Source organism: Convolutriloba macropyga, chromosome 2, assembly GCF_964194025.1.
Source record: "Convolutriloba macropyga chromosome 2, txConMacr16.3, whole genome shotgun sequence".
In the NCBI taxonomy this organism is placed as follows: Eukaryota; Metazoa; Xenacoelomorpha; order Acoela; family Convolutidae; genus Convolutriloba; species Convolutriloba macropyga.
This window is the reverse complement of record NC_134469.1, coordinates 77,035,671-77,057,310: the sequence shown is the minus strand read 5'-3', so window position 1 is coordinate 77,057,310 and position 21,640 is coordinate 77,035,671. Positions and strand designations below refer to the sequence as shown.

At 35.5% G+C, this 21,640-nt stretch overlaps 1 protein-coding gene across 1 annotated transcript in view; it reads left to right on the top strand.

Annotated features, from left to right (window-relative positions):
- LOC142334717 (exportin-1-like) overlaps positions 1-18,238 on the top strand; it is a 34,653-nt gene extending 16,415 nt beyond the window's left edge. The window contains exons 3-6 of the mRNA XM_075382967.1: positions 729-1,243; positions 2,045-2,282; positions 8,902-9,237; positions 16,001-18,238. Coding sequence (XP_075239082.1) covers positions 729-1,243; positions 2,045-2,282; positions 8,902-9,237; positions 16,001-17,319 — 2,408 coding nt within the window. The 3' untranslated portion in view covers positions 17,320-18,238. The remainder of the gene's footprint in view (positions 1-728; positions 1,244-2,044; positions 2,283-8,901; positions 9,238-16,000) is intronic.
- Positions 18,239-21,640: the final 3,402 nt, after the last annotated feature.

Genomic DNA, 21,640 nt, shown 5'->3' with positions numbered 1-21,640 from the left:
GCATTTGAATTGTTCACAGGTCCTACTGAAACGCAATTTTTTTCCTTTAATTTTTATATAAACAAAAATTCGTTGCTTTACCTCATTTGGCTGCTTTTTCGGTATCTACATAAAATGTTTTTGAATTCTGTAGCCTAATTTTAGCAGTGCTTTTAAACATCAATTGCTCAGGAAAGTTACATAAAATGAACAAATTCATTTTCACAAATGAAATCAGAAATGGGATAAAACCAATTAAGCACAGTTTTAAATGCCCGCTACTTGAACTTTTTCTATAAGTCGTAGTTACCATCTCTAATGCTTATTGGCGTTAATACTCTCAGTATCCTCTCAGAAATATGGTAATGCCTAACTAACAATTTCAATTAAAATAACTTTTTTGAAAAATTTTTATTAATTAATTTTAATTTTTTTTTCAATCCTAATCGGGTTTACGGGAATCAATTGCGGCTATTTTGCGGTGATCTACTGAGTATGTTTCTTAAGCACTTTAGGTTTCTTAGCATTTTTCGCTAAAAACGATATCTTTGCAAAGAAGAGCTAATGGCATATAATTATGTAATTACTGTGTTTCCTTATTGACAAAACCGACATCTTTGTAAAGAAAAGGTGGAATTTAAGGAGCAAAAGTCCAGAATTTTTTACGGTTATGTACACTTTGTCAAGCTAATATTTCATTAGGATCTATTGTAAATGTGTGGAGGTTGAGTAATGATTGTTATTAACAGGTATTAATGTGAAAGATCAATACGATGCGCAGTTTGTGGCCCTTTTTACGCTCACTGTGACACAGTTGAAAGAGATCCTGCCTCCCTCGATTAACTTGAGAGAAGGATACGCCAAGGGCAAAGACGAAGAACAGCAGTTTATCCAGAATCTCAGTCTATTCCTCAGCACGTTCCTTAAGGAGCATGGACAGTTAGTCGAGAAGAAAGAAAAATGCAGAGACCAACTGTCGGCTGCTTTAAAGTACTTAGTGGAATGTTCTGCAGTTGATGATACTGAGATTTTCAAAATCTGTTTGGAGTACTGGTTCTCTCTAACCTGTGATCTCTACCGTGAGAACCCTTTTCCCACAGGTGCAAGTCCTGTGTTTGCAATGGGAGATTTCCCAATGCGTAGGAGTTTCTATTCGGCTATCTTGACCAGTGTGAGGTACATCATGATCAGCAAGATGGCGAAGCCGGAGGAAGTGCTTGTTGTTGAGAATGAGCAGGGCGAACTGGTCCGAGAGTTCATGAAGGTATGCTAAAGAGGTATTGGGTATAGGTCGTTTGCAGTGGTACGAGCCAATGCGCTGCCGTGTGCTGAATGCCACATCTACCTACTATTACATAACTTTTTACATATAGCTTTTTCTGAGTGTCTTTCGAGTAAAATATGTACTCAAAACCTCTTTTGCAATCAATAAGTTTTTCAATCGCTCAGATCTTTCCAATATTGTTTAAATACATTCAAAGCGATTCCAACAACTAGAATTAAAGATCAATTTTATCATCAAAATGTTATTCATACAATCGTATTTTGAATTAAATTCGCCGTGCACGGTGATCTGTCGGCAAATAATTAGTTCTAGAACATTCTAGAGTCACAATTCTGTTTAACCAGGGTAGTGGAGATCTAATAGGTACATGATTGATTGCTGTCAACTTAGTTATAATAATAAATGATTTTGCCTCCCGTGTAAACGAACTCGAACAGCATTGCGCGCTCTCAGGTTTGGGATTCATGTTTCAGGGGAAAATTATATTTCGGGGATATTAAATATAAATATTGCACCAAAATACTTAACCAAATTGTTTTGCTCCCTAGATTTATTCAAGTGAGAGTCAGATTCGAAAGACTTGTAAACTATGTACCGATACAATAAATAAGTTCGAAAAATGATAATCATATTAACTGCATGCTCTAATTTGTATAAAGATGCTTGGAAATTAGAACTCTGAGGTAGATTTGGCTAAGTTTTGGGTTGACATCCGGTAGAATGCTGTGACATCAATATTTCATATTTATAGTGGAATTACAAAATATGGTTTTGCTGTAGGACACTGACTCAATCAATCTGTACAAGTCAATGAGGGAGACGCTTGTGTACCTGACACACTTGGATGTGGTGGACACTGAGCGGATTCTGACGGAGAAACTGGGCAAGCAAGTGGATGGGACAGAGTGGAGTTGGAAGAACCTCAACACCCTCTGCTGGGCCATCGGATCTATCAGTGGAGCCATGCATGAGGAGGATGAGAAACGTTTCCTCGTCATTGTTATCAAAGATCTCCTGGGTACTAAGTGACATTCTTCTTGGACGAGCCGATTTTGAACAGCTTTTTCCTCTTAAAAATTCGCAAAGAATTTTTGATCATGAGTCGGTTTATAGCTTTAGTTTATTAATTGCTCTCAAACGAAGTTTGTAGCAATTATATTAGTCCTGTTGGTCTTTTTTTAATGCGATTTTTCGGTTGACCGATTGTTCGTCTGACCCATTTGACTTTTTGTCCTTAAAAACGGGATAAACAGGCAGCGCCCAGCGGGCATTAAGTTTCATTGGAGGTCCTTAGTAGTCCTTTAAGTGCTTAGTGTGATGAAGCTACTGGGAAGGCCGTAGTTTAAGGTTAAAAGGTCATTTTTGAGAGATTTTGAGCCCAAAATGTTACTATTTTTCGTGTTTTTTTCGTCATTTTTCGATATTTTTGTTGGACCAGTCTAAAATTGAGGCTAATTAAAGTTGACAACGGTATTTTCCAAGACATAAGTACTTTTTATTACCTTTTTAAGAGCTATATGTTTTGGTAATCCAAACAAAAACACGCAAGCTAATACTAATTTTCACAATTTATTTCAAGCTTTTTGAAAATGTTTGTCATTCTTTGAGTTTTTTTTCATCCCTAGGGGTCAAGTAACCTGCTCTAGGGTTTCATAATAGATTATTGCACAATTTCTAGTGGAAATCACCAATTTCAGCTTTTTTTTAACAAAAGTTGATATTTTTTCGAAGTTTTTGAAAAGTGCCATTTTTTTAGGTTTTTCAGGGAATATTTTTCAAGATTTGAATATTACAAAATTTGATAATAAGCTGCTGAATAGTTTCTAGAATTAATAGAATGGTTATTATTATTTTAATGACTCGAGACTTAGCAATTTTTTGATAAAATTTTAATTCTCAAATTTTTTGAAAATTTATCATGTTCCAACTGTATGGATCTTTATGAGGCAGTGAAATTATTTATGGTTTGAAATGGAGATACTAGAAAGTTTCTTGACACAATAAAAATGTTTTAAAGATTTTAATATCTTGAATTTTGGAAAGATTTTGTTAAAATTTGCAATTGTCGTTAAAATTTATGAATATTTGTGTCCTTTTCTGAGTCTAACGATCATTACCGGCCAAAGGAACTTTTTAAAGTTTGTAGATGGGTTACATGAAAGAACTGCGAAATGTGGAAACTTTTCTCTAGAATTTTGGACTTTCATTTTTTCTCTGATTTAATTACTAACAACACTAGAAAACTTGAAGTTGCAGAGTCGATATTCATCGGGGAAAATGTTTCTAGCGCGAGCGCTCTCTCTCTCCCCGTTGATTGGGGTATCTTTCCTTCTCTTTCTGGTTCACGTTTTAGCTCTCGCAGACTATCTCTCTCTCTCTCTCTCTCTCTCTCTCTTTCCTTAATTCCTCTGTTGATGCCGCCCTTCAGCTGCTGTTATGTGGCGTGATGTCATCATCTATAATCCTCACCTCACTCCCCTTCATTTAATATCAAGCTAGCCTCACTAAACCATGGCTAGCTACTGACGAAGCCAACCGCTCGCCGGCCGTTTAAGAGCAATTCGCTCAACGTTAGTCGGTTATGCTATTTCTTTTTACCGTCCATTTTAAAAAATTAAACATGGTTTCAGCAGGCTAATACTACGCTTCTAATTTTTTCAATTCCGAGAGGAGTAATGGGGATCTATTTTTACGACTCTAGTTGGAATATTGGAAAAGTTTCTTTTGACGACTCGAAGAGGAGTTATGGTGATCTATTTTTACGACTCGAAGAAGAGTATTGGAGAAGTGTTTTTTATTCAATTTTTTGTAGTAAATTTTGAAGCACGAAATGCAAAGCGTGAAAAAAAATCAAATGGTTTGCTTGCTGAACTCAATTGAAGAATGGAGCGAAAAGCCAGTTCGTTTTTGTCCATACCAGTTTTTGACAGATGAGGTGTGAAAAAAATCTCTAAGCAAGCGAATTTGTTTGTTAACTTGAGGTTTGTCCAAAAAATGTAATGAATCCAAGCGAGAGAAATTTTTTGATCACGTACGGCTCATTCAAAGCAGTTCAATAGTTTTAACTAAATTTTTCAGCCATTGTGGTTTTTGTCAACCGAATTAAGTCGTTATTTTTCCTTTTGAAGCGTTGTTGAGCATCGAAAGAAGAGATTAGACTTTCAGATGCAATTTTGAGCCCTTTTCATTTTGCGGTTCTAGACGCCTTTTTCAGTTTCTCATTCGTTTAAGACAGTTTTTGCAGTTTGTTTATAATGAAATCAGTCTGATTTTGGTGACTTTTTCAGTTGGTTTATCAGTTTTGAGATGTTTTTGCTCTATTTACTTGAACCTTTTATTTATTTTTTTCTGCTTTTTTCCTTCGAATTCTTTTCCTTCATTTAACTTATGGACCTTCTTAATTCAAATGTATTCTTGGCTATTTTTTACTTTTATTTGACTGAAGATTTTCTATTCTGTTGAGATTTTAAGTGGCTTTTTTAATTGCTCTCAAACGAAGTTTGCAGCAATTATAAGAGCCCTGTCGGTCTTCTTTGTGCGATTTTTTGCTTGTCCGATTTTTTTCTGACCCATTTGACTTTTCGTCCTCAAAAACGGGATAAACAGGTAGCACCCAGCGGGCATTAAGTGCCCAGTGGGTATTCATGGTGTGAAGGGCGGTGCCTACCCCCGTGGCTAGCTACTGATAAAGCCAACCGCTCGCTGGCCGTTTTAGAGCAATTTGCCCTACGTTAGTCTGTAATGTTTTATTTTAAAAGTTGATTTTTGGCAAAGAGGTCGCTTCGAGGCGTTTCTGGAATTGTTCTAGCTAATTTTTTTTTCAATCGGTGACTTCTTAGAGGATGCTTTAAGGCGCTTTTCAGTTTTAGCTCTGATCTTCTCTGCCAAAGGTTTTTAAAATATTCTAAGCTAGAATAGTATGTTTTGATGGTATCATGTTTAAGCATTCGATGCAAATATTAGACTAATTTTTGACATTTAGACATTTTATCCTGTTGTACGTTTTTAGCAGTTTTTGTAATTTCTTTCAATTTTTTATAGCATTTGGGGAGTTTTTAGTAGACTTTTGTTGTTCTAGTGGTCATTTTTCTTGTATTGGTGGTCTTGGTGATCCTAACTTTTGATTGATTTTGAGGTGTTTTTATAACGAAAATAGAGTAATTTTAATCAATTTTTAATCAGTGGCAGGTTTTTGAATGAAAACTATTTTGCTGCTCGTACTTTCGCCGAAGTTCCGTAATGAAAAGGCCTCTGTGCAATGATTTTTAAGAAGCTTTATTTATTTATCGCTGAATGTTTCTCACATAGTTTTTGAGCTGTGTCGCTGACTTTTTCAACTTATATGTGTATGTTTCTCTCTCTATTATGCGGCACGCAAGTCTATTCTTTCGCAGCTATTCCCACAAGCTGCCAGCTATGTTTGAATTGCGCCAATGTTTTTGAATTGTGCTTTTCTGCAGTGAAGTACAGTCAGAAAATGCAGTTTAACAAATTTTGTCGCTGAATTTTTTTTGCTTACTTTTCGTGATGTATCCTATTTTCAATATCACGAATTCATTGTCAATTTGTGACTATAGATAGGGACTGAATAAAATAACGTGTCTCATTCTCTGAATTTTTTACTTATCGAAATTTGATGTTTTTTTCTTGTTTTTCAGTTTTACTGCATTGTTCCTGAAATCTTTTTGAGCTCTGTATGTTTTTTGCTCAAATCGCATTGAAACAACAATGGCTCAGCAAGGCGCTGAAACTTTAACGCAATTACGGTCGAAAGAAATTTAAGACGGGATAAATTTCTAAAACCGCGCGTAAATCAAGGTGAATCGCGGTTTTCTGTGCGAGGTGCAGCAATTTCCAACCCAGAGGTTTGCTTCAATAAAAGTTAACAAAGTGGTAAAGCAGAATTTTAAAATAGGTTGCCATGAAATAGCTGCGGATGCTTAAAAGACATATAGTTTCAAAAAAATTAGGCAGCAATGAGATTGTTAGTAGCCGCCGTTAGCCTCTCAACGGCTATCATTGTATTGGAGCGCTGTCTTTTTTTTAAGATCTGTTAACACATTTTCATGTTTTTTGAAGTCAAATTGTAGTGGTGATTTTGGCCGAGCGAAAAGGCGAGTGGTTATGTGGCGTGAAATTTTTTCGCTCTAATTTTAAAGGTAATATAGCGGCTGTTATAGCGCTCCTATTTTTTTTTACTTCGTCGAATAAAATGTTTCGCTTTACCTCATTTTGCCGCCTTTTCAACATTTTGCGTGAAATCTTTTTGACTTCTCTAGGCTAGTTTCTCTCTTCTCTCATTCTGCTAAAAGTGATTTTGAACATCAGTTGCTCACAAAAGCAATTCAAAATGAACAGAGTTAGTACAAAAATGGATGTCAGAAATAGAAACGGGATAATTCCATTAAGCCCAATTTTAGATGCCCGCTATTTGAACGTCGTTCCTGTAAGTCTTATTTACCATCTCTAATACTTATTGTTATTGATAGTAGCCCCTGTTGCCTCTCTCTAAGAAACAGAAGTATGTTCAATTACGAAATGCCATCAAAATAAATCGGACTTAGAAAAATGTTTTTGTACAAAAATCTTTTTTTTTCAATATCTTCTGTTATTTCAATCCCAATCATGTTTATTGGAATCAACGGCGGCTATTTTCCGGCAATCTGCCGGGTATGTTTTTTTTTAATTTTTTATCTGGTTTTTTAGAAATGGTTTTCCCAATTCACTCATAGTCCGTTCTAGGTCTAGTTTTTTTTGTTTAGTCAATGAAAATTCTTCGAATTTTACGTCAGGACTTGTCTTGCTATGTTTTTCAATTCGCTTTACTTTTTGACCATGTTTTTCGTTTGACTTCTGACTTACTTCACTCATTGTTTCAACTGAATGGATTTTAATTTCTTTTGTTAAGGATTTCGGTTTTGTTAAGGATTTCGGTAAATATTTATTGATAGCCGTCGTCAGCCTCTCCACGGCTATTATTTAGGCGCTCTCCTTTTTGTTAATTCGCTTTACGTTTTGATCACTTTTTTCATTTTACATAAGTCACAATTTTCACGCTTGACTTCTGACTTACTTCAGTCACTGCTTCGACTGAGTGGAATTTATTTTCTTTTTAAGCATTCAATTACGCAATGTTGTGAATACTGTCAAAGTCTAAAGATCAAAATCAAACGAGACGGGGATAAACCGATAAAGCCCTGGTCATTTAGTCATTGCGAATTAAGTTATCAAAGTTCTTTAGAATGTTTGCTAGCTGACATTGGTATTAAGCTTATTAGCTTTGAGTTTAGAAGCTGAACTAAGTAAAGATTTAGAATCCAACTGAAGCTGCACGCCTAATTAGAACGATTTTTGACACTAAAAAACAACAAAAATTCGGTCAAGTTATCTTCTGTTTCAATCCCGATGCGCATCTAGCGCGTCAGCGGCAGTTAATTTCTGGCAATCTGCCGGCTATTTTTAGTTAATGAGAATTATCCATAGCAGACAAAACATATCCAATCAAAGCAGTCAAAAGTCATAGAATAAAGAAAAGACAGCTTGCCAATAAAAACTTCGCGTTAATGAGAAAAACCTAATATATAATGAAATATAAGTTAAGGTTACAACTGAGTCAAAGGCGTCCGTAATTTATAGGAGAAAAAGATAATAACAAAACCAGTTCTTCGACCGATAATTTGCTTTAAGGAAGCTTTGATAACCTGTTTCGATACGTAAAGGTGCAGATTTTCCCGATTTTCTAATTTCATTTTTTAACTTCAATTGTATTCACAAAACGCGTAAATGTCTTGAACTCTATGCAGTTGAAATGCTGCGAGATGTAATTCAAATTCAAGCGTCAAAATGGTGACTTTAAGAACAAAAAAACCTCAACATGCGTAAATTCAATTGAAAAAAATGAGAGCACATGAATAATAGCTGATTGAGTTTTTGACGGTGGCTATAAGAAAAATATTGACAGTTTTATTTTAAAAAATGAGTTACAGGGCAGCTCCTGAGGTTGATCCTGAACATTGGATAGGGCTGCACGAATGCATATCTAATGCACGCACTTATACTCAAAAGCTTTTGATTAATTAAAAAGTAAAACTTTATTCTGAATAAAAAAGAAAGTGATAAATCGAAAAATCGAAATAAATGAACATCAAACGTTTTTTCATTGATACTCAAAAGTTTTTTATTGATAAAAGTTTCAATTCGCTGCACAAAAGATAAAAATTGGCAACATGCGTAAAAAATTCCACCTCCAACAATGGGGTTGGAGCAATGTTTCGGTTTATTTTATCAATGCTTTTCTAGGGCTCGTGTCAATTTATATTAGTGGAAATCGTTTCAAGCGTTTCAAACTGAATTGAAACTCACGAGCAAAATTGCATTTATTGTGAGAGGATTTTATTACAAAGGAACTGTCAATTGAACTTATTAATTGAACTTAAAGAGGTCAATCGCGGCAATTTTGTTTTAAGTCTCAAGTCGCTATTTAAAAATCAACGAAAATGATGATGAGAGATAACCTGTAAACTAATCTAAAATATATGATAATCAAAATTTGGCGGTTTAAGCGCGACATTTCTGGGGTTTTCAATTCTATATTGTGACGGAAAACCAAACCACTATGAAACAGTTTTCGTTCACAGGCTTATGTGAGCAGAAGCGTGGCAAAGACAACAAAGCAGTAGTGGCGACCAATATTATGTACATTGTTGGTCAGTATCCTCGCTTTCTGAGGGCCCACTGGAAGTTCCTGAGGACTGTGGTGAACAAACTGTTTGAGTTCATGCACGAGACACATGAGGGCGTTCAGGACATGGCTTGTGACACTCTCATCAAGATCGCACACAAGTGTAGGCGTCACTTTGTTCAGGTACAGGTCGGAGAGTCACAGCCCCTAATTGACGAGATCTTGACCAATATCAACGCCATCATCTGTGACTTGTCGCCACACCAAGTGCAAACATTCTACGAGGCTATAGGTACGTTTATTCACAGAAATTTGGGATACGTTGGTGCCTCTACATCTATTATTGTAAATGTGCAAGATATCTTTTATAGATCGTAATATTTCTTTCAGGAAAAGTTCTGATATTTGATATGGAGGGTCAAAAATTTTGGGAAAAGCATCTCTAAAAAAGGAGAACATCAGTTTCAAGACTAACTTTATCAGCGTAAATATGGCATGCTTAATCAAATTATTCATGATTAAGAACTATCTGGGCTTTTAGATTAATATTATTTTTTTTGGTTCAAAGAAAATAGAAAACTGAAATAGTTGATCTTTTCTTTTATTGAGTTTAATCAAATTCGAGATAAATCCCGCAGATTTAACTAAACGGCAGCTTTAAATTTCTTAAATAACTTATTGTTAGCTGACATCACTTCAAATAGGATAATCGCGTTGCTCAGATTAACTGTTTTTGTAATATTTGAGGCAATGCTGCTTGCTGTGAAATCTTCTTTTTATCTCAGGCTATATAGGTTCTCGTAAGATAACTTTGTCAAATGTCCAGCTCACAATCTTTCTGAAAAATAAAAATATATAATAGCGGCTATTAATATTCTCATCCGCCTAATATAGTGGGCCTATTTTTTTTACTTCGTCAAACAAAAATAAGTTTCGCTTTACCCAATTTTGCCGCGTTTTGGGTATTTTGCGTGAACTACGCCGGGCTAATTACATTCTTCGCTCATTTGGCTCCAAGTATTTTTAAACGGCAGTCAATCTCGAAAAAAAAATCGAAAATAGAGAAGTGGTAAAGCTCAGTTTTAGATGCCCTGTATTTGAGCTTTTTTTCTAATTAGTATTAATTGCCAGGTCTGATGTCTGTTGCCAATGATAGTAGTCCGTGTATTCTCTAAGTAAGAAACAGCGTGTGCTTAGCTAAGAAATCCAATCGAATAAGCGAGTTTTTGTCCAAAACAATCAATTTTTCATTTCCGGTTTCAATCCCAATCGGAGCCATAAGAATCAATTGGGCTGAGCTGGGTAGTTTTAAAGTATGAAACCAATGTGTTTTGCTCTGTTGTACAAATTTTGTATCTTTTCCGTTTGTGCCCCCCTCCCCCCCCCCCCCCCCCCCCCCACCCACGCTTAGTGGGTGCATATTATTTGCACCCCCAGACGCACGTGCCATATTTTCACAGAATGATTTACTATGTAATGGCAGGTGCTCTGTAACCTGGGGGAGATTTCAAACGAAGGATTATTATTTTTTATTAAAAGAAATCTTAAAAGAAATTTATTAAAAGACATCATATACCATAGGTAAATTTAAAATTTTGAACCACACTGCAGGAAAAATTTTATACTTTAATCAGTCTTCAATTTTAGGGTTAAGAGGAATAGGTAAAAAATTATTACCTCATTTGTCTGCTATTTTTAATGTAAGAGCTTTCAATTGAAATGATATATTGTCAACAAATATCTTTATAACGCAGATGAACTCTTCAAAGTTTAAATTTTTTCTGTGATTTATGTAAAACTTTTTGCATTAACTTTTTAGAGTTTTAGAGTAAAAAAAGGATCATTGATCAATGCTGGAATTGTTGAGCAGAAATGTTAAGGAGAAGTGGTTTAGAGTCGCATTTTGTACAGAATTTTCAGGAAAATATGAGACTGCTTCTTTTTTGTTCCGACCCCACTTGTGTGGGGGGGGGGGGGGGGGGGGGGGGGGGGGGAGGAACTATATACTCAAACGGGTTTTTTTGTTCAATCAATTTTGGCCGATCCATATATTCGTCGTAGAGAAATGTGAGCGATGTCATTAAAAAGCTGGTCCAGCGTAGAATTCAAAATTAAAAAGATTTTTTTTTTCGTTTTTTTTCGAGGAGTTATCGAGGATTGAAGTTTTGTGTGAACACGGGATGTTTTGTTCACTTTTAGTGTAATTTTTCTCAAAATTAAAATATTTTCTATAAAAATAGTATTTCAAAATTAAATTTCACGCCAAAAAATGGACCAATTTTGTGTTCCTAATAGACTAAAGGCGATAAAAATACTAGTTCTGGTCTCATAGGGAAGTTCACTATCTTTTTTTGCTTTTTTAAGTCACCTAGAGACACGTCACTTTTTATATCGAGGTTCTGTTAATGACAAACCTTCTTTACTTTCAAATGAAGCCCAATGACCAAAAAAAACATCGTTTTCAAGGAATTGCGCATGTTTTTTTGGCTTCGATTCTGAGTTTTCAAATTTTTAAATGAAAATTTTAATTCGTTTTTGAGGTTGTACTATTTTTAGTCCTATGGAATGGATTCATTGACTAACAGTGCAATATGTTCCATGATGAGCATTAAGTGAACATATCTAGTGCTTTGAGGGGACAGCTAATGGCTGTTAAGACTTAAAAATTAATTTTTCGAATTTTTTTGAACATTAAAGAATCATAAAATTATTATCGTGAACTGTATTTCATTACAGGGGTGACAGCACCCTCCTCCTTCCTACTGCAACCAAATTTAATCCGATTAGCGCTTTTATCTTCTAACTATTGGTTATATGACTTCAATGACACAAGATTTCAAAAAATTTTAAAATTTTTTTTTGATATTTTCGTATTATTGGTTACTTTTGAAATCTTATCAAATTATCCAAATATTGATATCTCCCATTGGCTTAAAGAAGATGTTCAGTGGATCACAGATAAAAATTTCTGAGAAAAATTTATGGTTTAAATGGCTTCGACACGTTCTTTTTTTTGAATTTTTGGTTTTTGCCTGTTTTTGTTGTTGTTTTAGTAACTAAGAACTGTTAGTCAGTGTCAGTACTGACAGGACCCACTTGCTTTCTATTACAACTGAAACGAATCTGGTTAGCGGTTTTATCTTCTAACTATTGGTTATATAACTTCAATGACATAAGATTTCAGTTCTTTTTTTTTTAAGTTTATTGGATATTTTTGTATTATTGGTTACTTTTGAACTCTTATCACATTATCCAAACATTTTACACATTATCAAAAAATTATTCTGGCCCCATTGGCTCAGAGAGGGGAAAAGCTTTCAGGGAAAAGCTAATTGTTTCAGGGAAAAGCTAATTGTTTAATTGGTTTCGACACTTTCTTCTCGCACTTTTCTATTGAATTTTTGTTTTTGTCTGTTTTTATTATTGTTTTCACAGTCATAAGACCTATTGTGATGTCTTAATATTTATCTATGCATGACAAACAATCTTAGTCTCCCATCGGGTTATATCTGAGCGTAGTTATTAAGCTCCGTTGAAAGATTTTGAATTTATTGGCTGTTAAGAGTTCAAAAATAATTTTTTGAAAATTTTTTTGAACATCAACCAACCTTAAGCTATTTTGTGAAGTCCTGGTCAATGTCAGTACTAACAGAATCCCTTTTCGTTCTACTGCAGCCAAAAGTAATCTGGTTAGCGGCTTTATCTTCTACCTATTAGTTTTAAAAATTTAATGCCACGAGATTTCCTAATTTTTTATTTTTTCGGGTACTTTATTAATAGCCGCCCTCATCTTCTCAGCGGGCTATTATTGCGCTCGTATTTTTTTTTACTTCGTCAAACTTTTTTTCGCTTTACCATTTTGCCGCTTTTTCGACATTTTGCGTGAAATCTTTTTGACTTCTCTAGGCTAGTTTCTCTCTTCTCTCATTCTGCTAAAAGTGAAATTGAACATCAGTTGCTAAGCAAAGCAATTCAAAATGAACAGAGTCGGTATAAAAAATTGAAGTCAGAAATAGAAACGGGATAAACCCATAAAGCCCAATTTTAGATGCCCGCTATTTGAACGTCGTTCCTATAAGTCTTAGTTACCACCTCTAATGCTTATTGGTGTTGATAGTAGCCCCTGTAGCCTCTCTCTAAGAAACAGAAGTATGTTCAACTACGAAATGCCATCAAAATAAATCGGACTTAAAAAATATTTTTGTATAAAAATCTTTTTTTTCCAATATATTCTATTCGTTCAATCCCAATCATGCTTATTGGAATCAACGGCGGCTATTTTCAGGCAATCTGCCGGGTATGTTTTTATTTTTGGATCCTTTTGAAATCTTATCACATCATCCTACTGCTGATAGTCCCCATTGGTTCAGAGAAGAAGTTCAACGGATCATAGATAAAGTTTTCAGAGAAGAGCTTACGATTTGATTTGCTTCTTCTGGCCTTTTTCTACTGAAATTTTGGTTTTTGCCTGTCTCTGTTGTTATTTTCATAGTCAATAACTTGTTGTAAGATTTTATTGCTGAAATATGATTGGCAAACAAACTTGTTGTCCCATCGAGGCATAATTTAGCGTATTTACTGGCTTCCGTTCAAAGCTAATGAATTTAATGGCGTTGATAATACGTGTTTTGTTCTTTGGGTAGCCGCAAATTAATGACAGGTCTCATAGGCTTGTAATTGAGGACTGAATGATTGATGTTACCCGAAGCAGTCAGTTTATAGCGAATAATCTTAAAGTTTTTTTTAAATTTGAAATATTTTGAAATATTTTTCCAACTTTTCATTTTTTGTTGTTCTTTTCGTCAAATTGTAACTTAGTTTCATCAATGAGAGGTCCAATCCTATTTCTTGTACTTCAAGAAATAATGTATCTGTTGATAATATTTTTCACTATTATTTTGTTTGTCAGGCAATGTGCGTTTTTATGAACGTTTATTGAGCGGCCAATTTTTGTGTTTCTTTTTCTCGTCTTTCAGAACAATCGCGTAATAACAGATGCCAAGGGTTTTCAAATGTGGACCAAGTAAACCTATTCAATCTCTCATTGTAAATACTTCAGTTGAATTATTAGAAATAACAACTGAAATAAAAAATGCATAATATTCAGATGATAGCTAATGATTTTAATGGTGGCAATAGTTTGTGTTTTCGCAAATCTTTTGTATTTTTTTGAGTTTCTATTGTGATAGTTTCTATGGCTTATTCTAACTAAAGACAGGTCTTTTGGTTTTGTAATAACTTTTTATTAATTTATCAAGGAATATTTAGTTGAATTTCTTTCATTTCTTGGTGTAAAAAATGTTGATTAATTTCTAAGTTTCGCCGCACTGTTCGTTCTTTTTGTCGGCTTGTTACCTAGTCTCATTAAGAAAACTCTCCATCTGCTGTATATTTAGGAAAAAGTAAACTTGTGTAGTTAAGGTTTTATCTGACTGCTTTTTGACGTTGTTACTAGGTGCTTTTAAATTTAGATATTGAGTTTTCACCGTGAAATTTTTGTTGGTGCTAATTTTGTTGCTTGTTTTTTTTGTCTCTTAGTCTCTTTGATGTCAGATCACGTTGGCGCTGTAATGAGTCATGGCATTATGTAATTCAATTAGTAGATAGGTTGTGTAACGATTGTTTGAAACTCAACCATCTATTTTTGTTATCTCTTCATTTGATTGACAATTTAGTCAAAAATATAGATGAGCTCGGGTCGGAACATCATGTGCGAACGCACATTAACGAGCGGCCTTGTTTTTGTTTTAAATTGATCGGTAAAAAGATCAGTTAACATTAAAAAACCATTTGTTTCATTAAGTAACGTTTGGCTGGGGATTAAATGAATTTGTTGCTGCGAGAAGATTCCGGAGTCTGTTTGACTCCGGTCCGTTGTCTCTAGCCTATGACCCCCTTCTAAATGGGTTGCCTCGACAGTCGTTCTAGAGAAATTCGTCCGACGTTAGTTGCCTTTTCTTCCAACCTCATTTTGCCGCTTTTTGACGTTGTACATGAAATCTTCTCGTTTCTTTTTTCATTCTCCTCATTGTTCTAAAAAGTGTTTTATAACACCATTTGCTCAGCAGAGCAATCTTAACTGAACGAAAACGAAATTAAAAGTAGAAACCGGTATAAACCCATTGAGCCGAGTTTTAGGTGGCCCATGTTTGGATTTTGGGATCTATTCTGTTTCGGCCCCCAGTGTTTTTTATGACCCCCAGTCACAAATTATATGTTGTTATATAGCACGTTACTATGTAAGAAAATAGCACGTGCGCCTGAGGGTCATAAAAAATTTGTGCTCACTAAGCTGGGGGGCCAAAACAGAATAGATCCGAATTTTGTTATAGTTAAGCTTAGTTACCAGGTCTAATGTTTATTGGTATGGTTACCAAGCCCTGTATCTTGTCATTAAAAAACTGGCGTATGTATCTACGAAATCCAATCAAAGTGGCTCGCACTTTTTTGTGCAATCTTTTCTTATTCGGCCCTTTTAGTTTGCCGGGGAGGGGTTATGAGAATCAAGAGGGGTCGGGGTGATTTTCCGGCCGCGTATTTTTCATTCCTTACCTCTTTGCTCTTGGCCGCATAAATGCTCATGGTAATTTCTAATGGTTTTGTCTGTTTGTTGACTTGTAAATGCCAATTTTATCGCATTGGGGGAAACAAAATATACGTATTACAAATTCTTGTACCTCCGTTGACGTACCAATAGAGTCTCCCGTGTAATCTGGCGACGGTCCCTCCCCCTGTCTTGTCTGATGCAATGTTGTGTGATCAATTTTACATTATTGGTCAATGTATACTACTATACAACTGTTTCGGTTATTTTGGGGCAAACGGGTGGCCGAATTTTTATTAATTAATTATTTTTTTTATTTTAAAATGATTGCATAAGAAAGATTATTTTCCACGTAATGGTTATTTTTACAATGGTTATTTTTAATTTCAAATTCTTCCACTCCGGTATATAAATAAAATGAGAGAATGAAGCAAGCTTCATGTGAGTCTTGATTTAATAAAGCTAAACGTAAATCTCGCGAAATAATTGTAGTATTTGATTTTGTCTATAGGCTACATGATCGGCGCCCAGGGCGACTCGACTATTCAGGAGCATTTGATCGAGCGTTTCATGTCTCTTCCCAACCAGACCTGGGACGCCATCATCGCTGAAGCCAGCAATAATATCTCTGTGCTACATGACATCACGCGAATCAAGCAAGTGTGTGGCATTCTCAAAACCAACATCCGTGCCTGCAAAGCCATCGGGAGTGGCTTCCTCATTCAATTGGGCAGAATCTACCTCGACATGATAAATGTGTACAAATGCATGAGCGGTTACATCACACAAACGCTGCATGACAAACCGCCAACTGTAGTGCGGGATCCAGTCATTAGGGGCATGTTAGCTGTTAAGAAAGAATCACTTCGTCTCATATCTGAATTTGTAACCAGGTCTAACGACGCAGAGACTATCAAGAACCAGCTTCTTGGGCCTCTGTTAGAAGCAGTTTTAGTCGACTATGCCAATGGAATTGCAGCATCGAGAGAGCCAGAAGTGTTGAGCACGATGGCTGTCATTATTACCAAACTGGAAAGTCTGGTGGAAGATCATGTGGGAGCCATCTTCCTCCAAACATTCGAGTGTACTCTAGATATGATTAATAAGAACTTCGAAGACTGGCCCGAGCACCGTGTCAATTTCTATCAGATGATCCAAGCAGTCGTGAAGCACTCATTCAACGCTCTTTTGAAACTTACCTCCGAGCAGTTCAAGTTGGTGCTGGACGCCATTATTTGGGCATTCAAACACACAATGAGAAACGTGGCAGACATCGGTCTGGAAATTCTTTACCATCTACTTGAGAGCATGTCACGAGAATCGAGTGCTTCGTCTGTTTTTTTCAAAGAATACTACACATCCATAATAGAACACCTTTTTAGCGTAGTCACTGACTCCACACATACTGGAGCCTTAAGTATGCACGCCAACATCTTAGCATTCATGTTTTGTGTCGTTGAGAAAGGACAATTAAACGTGTCACTAAACGAAGCAGTCCCAGATAATGTAGCATATGTTAAGGAATATGTCGGAACCCTTCTACGAAACGCTTTTCCTCATTTGAGCTTGCATCAAGTGCAGGTTTTCGTAACCGGGTTGTTCAGTTTGGATGAAGACAATGCTCAGTTCCGAGAACACCTCAGAGACTTCCTGGTCCAGATCAGAGAGTACGCGGGTGAAGACGAAAGTGACCTTTACCTCGAGGAGCGACAACAGGCACTCAAACAGGCAGAGCAGGAGAAAATAGCACTTAGGAAGGCAGTCCCTGGTATCATGAATCCACACGCTGATTTTGAGAAGGCAGTTGCAATTGACGATGACATGAGTTGAACATTCAGGTTTAAAGTTGTTGTATTTAGACTCTTAAACTGTAGAACAGCCATGTTTAGCAGATTAGATTGTCCTTTTTCTGTTATCTACTGCTAGGTTCAGTTATACTTACAAACCTTCCTGTGGCTGGAAACTTTGTGTATCGGAGTACTGGGAGAGCCAACATTGATCAATTATTGATGATGCATCTCTTCTCCGCATTAGCAACCCTATCTCGGCTTAAATACTCAAATTTTACTTCAAGTCAATGTTAATCTTGAGATACATGTTTAAGCAATCGGTAGGCTCTTGTTGGACTATTTTTTCCAACTCGGTTATTTTTCGTGGAATTCATAATTTTATTGTTCTTAACTATTATTCATAATTTACAATTGTTCATAACAATTATTCATATAACAATTGTTCATATTAATGATTGTCCATATTAATTCATATTAATATTATCTATATTAATAATTGCCCCTATAATAATTTTTCATTTCAATAATTGTTCATATTAATAAGTGCTCGTAAGTATTATTGTTCTTCATAATTTTTATTCTTGTGTAATACCCATTCAGCTAAGTTGAGGCTCAATTGAAGTTATTTGCAGGTATTGAGGCTCTTGATTTTGAAATCAAGTGTATTCGCGAACTACCTCCCCTCATTTGTAGATGCCATGAAGCGACAGATTAGTAGTAGATCAGCATTTAGTACTTTCTGGAAGCAATTTAGGATTTTCATTCTTTTCCTCATAACTATTGGCCACGATTTCGATCTCATACAGGATGTTAAAATGGAATCAACTTGATACCAAAAAAGTTTACTAGTGTAATTGGTTTCTTCATGCCATCATTCTAAATAAATATATCGGCTAGTAATGGATTGTTGAACCTAGGGTCATTTTTTCATGAATGGACGCCGTCAGCGTCTCTAACGGCTATTATTTTGGCGCCAACCTTTTTGCAATTAAAAAAATTTGAATTGTTTTAGGGCGCTGTCTTAAGATCTGTTCACACATTTTGATGATTTTTGAAGTCAAATTGGAGTAGTGATTTTGGTCACGCCGAAACAGGAAGTGGAGCGAAAAAGCGAGTGGTTTTGCGACGTGATTTTTTTTCGCTCTAATTTTAAAGTAGAGTGAGAAAAGGGTGTTTGAACAAAAATTCGCTTTCTCGCTAGTGGTTTTTTTGTGCACATGCGGCATTTTGACATTGATTTTCTGTTTTTAATTTTTTGATCAGATTTTTTATTCGCTTTACCTTTTGATCACGTTCTTCGTTTTATATAAGTCACGATTTTCACGTTTGACTTTGATTTTTCTCACTCACTGTTTCAACTGAATGGATTTTAAATTCTATCACGCATTGAATTACGCAATGTAATGAATACGGTCAATGTCAAAAGAGCAAAATCAAAAGAAACGGGATAAATCGATAAAGCCCGGTCATTAAGTCAGTTCATTAAATTATCAAATTTCATTAGAGCGATTGCTGGGTGATATTGGTATAAAACTGAATGCCTTTCAGTTTAGATGCTGAAGTAAGTATAGGTTTAGAATCCATTTGAAACTGCACACTGAAATAGAACAATTTTTGAAACGTAGGAAAAAGTTTTGTCAATTTCAATCTTTTTTTCTTTTTCTGTTTCAATCCCGATGTGCGTCTAGCGCGTCAACGGCGGCTATATTTCGGCAATCTGTCGGCTATGTTTTGTTAACAAAGCGAGCTACAAATCAAGTGTTTTTAGCTAAAACTAATTATTTTTCATGAGCACTGCCCTGAAATCTGCTCTAATTTTCTTCATAAGTTCAGACGAGGGCTAGTTCATCCTCTGCTATCTAGCAAAACTATTTGGAACAGCAGTTGTGTTAATAATTTCATTCAATTTATTGCAATTTTTGTTCATTTTTAGCATCATTTTTGGTTTAGTTCTTTTTAAAGTTTTTTAGGATAATTACTTATTGAAAATAGATTCGAAGCGATGGTAAGGGTTTTCTTGGTCTCATCGTGGCTGTATACAATCCAACGCTTGAATTATAATTGGTGCTGTCTTTTTAAATATCTGTTCAAGTTTTTGACTTATGAACAGGATTTTAGTTAACACTACTGACGGGATTTTAGTCAAGTGGTAATTGTACGGGGTAATTTAGTACGTGGTTATAGTAAATGCAGCGACAAAGTGAGTGGTTCTAAAGCGTAATCTTTTTATAGCTGCGAAGCTGTAAGCTGAGCGTAGCTATATTGCGGTGCTCTTGGTTTTTTTTGTTTCGTCGTCTGACGCTTCATTTTCGTTTTACATTTGTTCTAGAACATTCTGTCTCGTCACTGCTTAAATGGCTTTTTCGCGCTTGATTTCACGCTTTCTGCGTGACCTAAATTGCGGTTATTCAGAAACAGAATCTGTTCCTAAAACAAAGTTGATTGTAAGAAAACAGATTGTATGGTCCGACAGCCGAGTGGTTAAGGCGACTGGCTGTTAATCCGGATATCGCCGGTTCGAGACGCGACAGGGAAAATTTTTTTGCACCCAAAAACAACCTCCTTTGAAATAAACTTGTAAGTTTTATAGGCGGCGATAACTATTATCAACTCACTTCTGTATCTTTTTCCATCTGTATTTTACGGCACGCAAGTCTATTTCGCAGCTATTCCGGCAATCTGCCGGCTATGTTTCAAACTTTTTTGAACTGAAACGAGACATTGTTTTTTTTCACTAAAGTGAAGATTTTATCCACATCCGTAAATATACTTGATTTTGCTATTCACAGGCAAAGGTTTTTAACTTTTTTAATTTTAATTGTTTTCGAACACATATATTTTTGAGTCTTGCCCCTATTTAATCTACTTCTAACTTAATCTCATTAAAGACAAATCAAGCCTGCTTTATAATAAACGAATTGTATTTTTGGTGCTTTCGATCTTTCCTGTAATTGTTGGTTTTTAGTGTCTCAGTAACAACAGATCTCATCAGCCCTTTTATGTAACAATTCAAATTCAATTGTCATGTTGTCTATCCCTAATGTTATTTATCATTAATTTTATTTCCTGTTCAGCTACTTTGGCGGCAGCATTTATTGGATTCTTATTTCTATCAATTGGAAAAATTGAAGTCAAAGGTGGACTTAACACAAGTCAGGTCTGATCTATCTTAAATTAAAGATTCTTCCATTCAATTTAGTTCTTGGTTTTTTTGAACTGAAATGACAGCAGCTTTCGTATCTATTTACTGTTTAATAGCCGCCGTCTGCCTCTCAACGGCTGGCTATAGGCGCTCTCCTCTTTTAGAATCCAAAGTGAGGTCAAATTAGAGTGGCGATTTTAATTACGCTGAAGTCGCAATAGGAGCGGAAAGTTGAGTAGAATTGTGGCGTGATTTTTTCAAACCACGTTCTAAGTGGAGTGAGAAGTTGGTATTGGAACAAGTTTTGGGTTTTTGAGAATTTTTTTCTCGCGCCTCAATTTGACTTGTTTCCTTTTTTCTTTAGTTCTTGTAATTTGGTACATATGTGTTCCATTTGCGCCTTTTTGCAATTGCTTGAACGTATCGACGGGCCGTTAATGCTTGTTCTCAATTTGACACAATTTTTAGTCACAAAATAATAGTGAAAATTTGATTTTTGCCACCGCTTGTTTCATTATTTATAGCCGTATAGCAATAGCTAGCGCTATTATAGGCCTTCTCTTGGATTTTTTGTCGTCAAGATTTTTGTTACAACCGTATGACGTCACGATCACTTCAAATCTGCTTTTATTCATTCGTTTGTTTCCCACTCTTATAGGAGCGAAGTTTGTTCATTAGCGTGATTAAGTTTTCGGTCACACTCGACCTACCTCACTCTCAAAAATGACTTCCTCACTCTGAAGTTGACCTTTTCGCTTTAATTCAAAGAGGTAATATCAACTGAATGTGTGTCACTCTAATCGAAGGCTATTTGAGAGCAGCTAATAGAAGCAGCAATAAGTCATACAGATTTTGAATCAATATTTAACATCAAAGCATCTTTTTTTCTATTTGTTTCTCTTTTTAAGAAGGCAGTTCTACGAAGCTATTGCGGCTATTTTCTGACAATTGTTTTACGTAAGTCACGTTCACGCTTGAATTTTTACACCTCATTCACTGTTTCAACTGAATGGATTTTAATTTCTTGCACTCATTGAATTGCGGAGTGTAGTGAATACCTTCATATTCAAAAGAGCAAAATCAAAAACTGCATAAGTCGATAAAGCGCGGTCATTTGTCAGGGCATTATGCTATCAAAGTTCAATAGAGCTATTGTTAGCTGATATTCAGCTTAATAATTTCCAATTTTGATGCTGATATAAGTGTGGTTTTAGATTCA